This window comes from Arctopsyche grandis, chromosome 10 (genome assembly GCF_051622035.1).
Source record: "Arctopsyche grandis isolate Sample6627 chromosome 10, ASM5162203v2, whole genome shotgun sequence".
NCBI lineage: Eukaryota > Metazoa > Arthropoda > Insecta > Trichoptera > Hydropsychidae > Arctopsyche > Arctopsyche grandis.
Window position 1 is genome coordinate 24,146,803 of NC_135364.1, and position 5,408 is coordinate 24,152,210.

The window sequence follows — 5,408 nt, forward strand, 5'->3', positions numbered from 1 at the left end:
CCCTCAGGCCCCGGTGACTAGTGATGAGTATTCAAAATAGAAATGTTACTTTCCAACTCAATGTACTAGTCGAGTGATGTTTTCACAAAAACGTAACCTTTCTATCTAACCCGATACTAATTTTTAGTTTAACTGTATTTTCAGTCGTAATACATTTTGAACAATTGGAATGTATGTAATTCGCCATAAGAATCACCTTATGTGGGTTAGACGGAATATATTCTAACTAGTCAAAATATATATCAACTGAAAATAAAATAAACTACATTTATAACGGTAGTTGGTACCAAGTTAGATGGAATATATTCCAATTAGTCGAAATATATTACAACTGAAAGATACACTTCAACTGTAAAAAATATATTATATATTTGAAGGTTTCAATAGGTATTGTATTCGTAAAAATTTTTGGGAGAATGATTTATTTGCAACATATGAGACATGTTTGGTAGGAGTGAGAGAACGATTGATTTTGATCCATTTTTTTTTAGTAAAAAAATATTTATTTCTTTTATTCATACATTTCTACGTAGGATGGTTTTTGCCAATTTGATGGAGGAAACGTTTCAACAATTAAATCAGATAAATTGGCAAACTCTGATAGGAAACGATCGACTTGGAGTCACAAATATCCAAGTCTGACCAGCAGCATTAATGATTAGCATGGGATCGAACCCGGTAACCTCTCGGTGCTAAACATAAACGCAACCACCGAGTCATACTGCTGGCTAATGGGTTATACCTGTATTAAAAATAATATTAAAATACTATTGTGTTAATGTGGGCTTGGCTTGGATTCTGCATCCTTCTCGCACATAAGCCAGTAAGGGGTGGGATCACACAGGGTGGGATGTGGGACGTGGGTTTTTTTTAGATAGTTTTAAACATAGAAAAAATATAGCGTTCATGGTACCATACCTGGTACCGTCTTTTTAAAACGAAACATTTGAGCTGTTTCGTTGAAATTCTATAGTAGTGTTTATACTTGATTAACAGTGATCGATAATGGCGTATCCCATATTTGAAGAAATTGTCGATACACCGTTATTGATCACTGTCAAGCAAGGATAAAATTTTACCGAAAATGGTCCAAAAGGTTGTTTTGGTATATATCACTGTCAAGCATGGATAAACACTACTATAGAATATCAACGAAACAGCTCAAATGTTTCGTTTTGAAAAGACGGTATCAGGTATGGTACTGTTACGTACACCGCGTAAGTGCAATCGGATTAAGCCGAATATAATCCCAGAGACTGTGTGACCGTTTATAATTGGTTTCGGGGATTATATCTATACCCTAAGTGCATGTAGGCTAAACAATGCTGACCGAGTTGGCTGTTATTGGTCCCTTCTCAGAATTGACCTGTACCGTGGGACCGAATGTCGTGGGAAGACATATCCGTACTTGACCAAAATAATAGGTAAACAAATTAGACGTCGAAGATGTCTTGAGAGATCTATCCCTTATAAGGCGATACTTAGGCGATATCAAGTCATTCTGGACTGAGCACTGCCAGTGCGTGTATCTCCTTAATCATCAATAACTGCTGTGAGACGACTTTGGCCTTTTATTTGGATCCTCCACACACCCCTACGCAATGAACGCCATATTTTTTTTCTATATGTTTAAAACTATCTAAAAAAACCCACGTCCCACATACCACGCTGTGTGATTTCGCCCTTAGGCACACGACTTGCGATATCAAAATACCATCAGTTACAAAGGTAGTTTAACTTTTTAAATTAGTTTTCCCTGGGTCGAGAGTCATTTTATTAGAAATTTTAGGCTAAAATTGGAAGAAATGAGAAGTTTCTATAATAGAAATATCTATAATAGAATATGAAACTGTAGTTTTTGAATAATTATACAGACTTTGAAAAACAATAAAAATTAAATATGTACATATGTATGTATAGTAAAATATATTAATTTTTAAATAGTTCAATTGGAGCAATTAGCAAATTGAAATGGGACCGTGAACTTGAGATGGATTTACGCCTTTTCCACTCATTTTCATTGGGTTTGTATTCTAATACCAATGACGATTCATAGCCTCCTGAAAATAAAACGATACCATATGAATTAAATTAGCAGGATATAATAAAAAAAAATAATGATACAACTCTCGCCATTTCACTCACCGACGCAAATGATTTTTCCATTGAAAGCAATTCCACTGTGTCTCACCATTGGTTCAGAAAGACTCTTCACCCATGTCCAGGCCTGTGATTTGATGTCAAATCGTTCCACAGAACTAAGATGTGATACTCCATCATAGCCGCCAATAGCGTAGATGTAGTTTTTTACGACGACAGCCTATATGTTATAGTCAATTTTATTTTATCAACTAAATTTATAGAATTGAGTTACTTATTAGAAACTATCAATACTATTGTAACATGGGAACGGGGGAGAAGAGCATCCGCTGGCTAAGTGCATTTGGGGGTGGACAATAGGGACCCCCGGATTAGGCCGAACGGTACTCGGTAAGTACCTGTTAGAATCATAAGAATCTGGACGAGAGCGTGAGACTGTAAAACTATACGTGCCTAGACAATGGATAAATAAATGGATCAGGGAAGCTGTAGTGAGCAATTTGCCCTTTAAAAGGAGGTACACTTGGTACATCGATTATTCTGGAGCGAGCGCTGGCTGCGTGTGGACCCCCTGAATCATTTAATAAATGCTGTGAAGCGACTTTGGCCTTTAATTTGGATCCTCAACTCACCCCTACGCTACACTATAAAAAAATTTAATAACAATAATAAAATAAATTACGGAAAATGAGCTTCTCCACTCTGCCATTGACGGACAACTTGTCCATTTGTTTTGTTTCACATTATATATTTCCATTGTGTTTAAACGATGGCTATCGATACCTCCTATGACATAGATATTTTCTCCGATTACTACTGTTTGATGATAAAAGCGCTGGGTCAACATCGGAGCTACATAAGTCCAAGTGTTGGTAGATAAATCATATCTGAAATAACATTCCGTTGATTTATTTCCAAAAATACTTTACTCCGAACAAGTTTGATGATGAAAGTGACCAATTTATATCATTTTGAATATACGCTAACCTTTCTACAGAGTCTAGCCTGTTCAAATCATTAGTACGACGCCCTCCAATCGCGAATATATGGCCATCGATCACGGCAATTGCGAAAGATTCGCGTTCTTGAAGCATCGGTTGTAATTCTGTCGTCTGCTTGGTGCTAAGATCAAAACACAACACCTGTTGATGGCACATGCCAAGTTGAACATCAATGAAATTAATATTATTAATGGAATCTACAGCATGTATAATATAATACCTTGTTTGTGGTTGTCTTATTTATATTACCACCGATCGTAATAAGTTTGTTTTCCAATACAACAGCTTTATACCAACGATTTTTATTGTTCAAATTGTAAAAGGTAGTCCATTCGTCAGTGTTAGCATTGTAAGTTTCAATTTCGCCAGAGCTCTAAATTCCCCACAAAATATATATATTGTTTAAACAATCTTACCAATTTCAATGTTACAATTTAATTTAATTTCAATGTCAATTATACGAAGCTTACTTCGGATTCTCCTCCGACAATTACCAAAGTTTGTGCAGCGTATTTTCGGGGTCTTGAATTCACGATAGATAAATACGATCTCTTCTCAGGGTTAATATAGAATTCTAACATATCCCATAATTGACTTAAATCTATGGAATCATAACAGATTGGTTTTACTTCATTTAGAAAGAACTAGAAATTATTATCAAAAACCAATTAGTAAATTCATCATTGATTATAAGTTGATAATATTAAAACTGAATACCGTGGCAGATAGCAGTGGCAGTCTGACGTAATGCAACATAGTATTTAAATGCTTCTTCCGAGATTCAAAGTCTTTAAGCACCCAAACCTCCAGCCCCTTAAATACTTGTTCTTCGTTTGTTACTTTTAAATCATCCGACTGTAGCAATTCACCCAGTAGATCAGAGCTCATGTTGAGAAATTCATCTCTCTGAATTATCTGAATGATAGATGTAAAATCAGCTGTTATTTTTCCAAAAAAATTTGGCACCTTTGTTTTAGAGGATACAGAATAAGCAAAAGAAAAAAATCTTTACTCTAAAAGGGTGCTTTTTTTATCAAGTTTTTTGTCTTGTGAAGATGAACAATTGCTCCCATTTATGCTTAATTTTTCAATTTTTAATGTTTATTCTGTATTCCAAAAACTACCTCTAAATAATTGTTCAAAATGAATTTTTTTGTTTTCTCAAGCAATTGTACGTTTCCTTGCTCTCTTGCATACTCTTCGATGAAAAGGAAATTATCACTGTCTATAAATTTCTCAAGATAAGACAAACAATATTTTTCGAGATCAGACGCTTTAATCAATTTAGAGAATTTAATCAAGTTCACTACTTGATGTTTTTCTATACCTGAAAATATATATTTTTAATTAGTGGCATTATTTCATCAAACAAAAATATACATATTATGTAAATAGATATAAATATTTATTTTTACTAATATTTCCGTTATAGAAATATTCTATAGTCTTCTTAAGAGCGAAAATATTAAGTGTATCTTCCAAAACAACTTCATTAGTAGCATCGTTTATTTTATTCTTAAAATATTTGCTATTAGAAATTAAGATCAACTTGTGAACTGGAAGTCTGAAAAGGATAACAATTAGCATTGATTAAAAATTTCTTCTCATGTACTATGTATGCAACTTCTCAAATATTACCTGTTAGCGCCAATTACCAAATCTAAATCACACAACACATTTTCTTTATAAAAATCATACATCCGTCCTAAAATAGTCACAGAATGTTCACTTCGAATCTTGTTGAATTTGGCCATTGTTCGATTGTATACTATTCAGATATTCAAGCTTGTAAACTATATATAGATAGCTTATCAGCTCGTCTTGAGGCAATGGACGTCGATAGAAGTACGAAGGTGAGAAGGGGGTCTTGGATATTTGGCAGAAGTGTTTGTTCCAAGACTTAATTGGTTCACAAAGGCGACTAGAACTCTATATTTAGTCTACACACTACATATAGGTATACAATCGTAACTTTAGATACTTGAATGAGTTTCCCTTATCTAAGATCGTACTGCGCATGCGCAACAGCTGCGCAAGAGCACCAATGAAAGTTATGAATGAAAGGAGTGGCTTTGATTTTGACAAACACCATAATACACCTAAATACGGCCATATATAAATCAATGGGACGATGTGATTTACCTTTGTACAGTGTACACAGGCCTGATGAGAGGGGATACCAGCCGATGCTAATAACCAGGGCCCAGGTCATAGTTTATAATATTTAAATTATGGATAGTTTTCATGCCATAAAACGCCAAAACCAAAGGTTTTACGCGCGCTTACTGATCTCGCGGTGGGAGATCC

General features: G+C 34.7%; 1 protein-coding gene across 1 annotated transcript; it reads right to left on the reverse strand.

The window, feature by feature from the left end:
• Positions 1–489: 489 nt before the first annotated feature.
• LOC143918117 (kelch-like protein 5) lies at positions 490–5,109 on the reverse strand. Its single transcript, XM_077439826.1, has 10 exons — positions 4,740–5,109; positions 4,517–4,665; positions 4,226–4,428; positions 3,819–4,016; positions 3,572–3,745; positions 3,322–3,474; positions 3,088–3,242; positions 2,783–2,987; positions 2,146–2,320; positions 490–2,060 (listed from the first exon to the last, which is right to left on the reverse strand). The coding sequence occupies exons 1-10, from the start codon at positions 4,853–4,855 to the stop codon at positions 1,930–1,932; spliced, it is 1,659 nt and encodes a 552-aa protein (XP_077295952.1). The 5' UTR covers positions 4,856–5,109; the 3' UTR covers positions 490–1,929.
• Between the last annotated feature and the right edge of the window lie 299 nt (positions 5,110–5,408).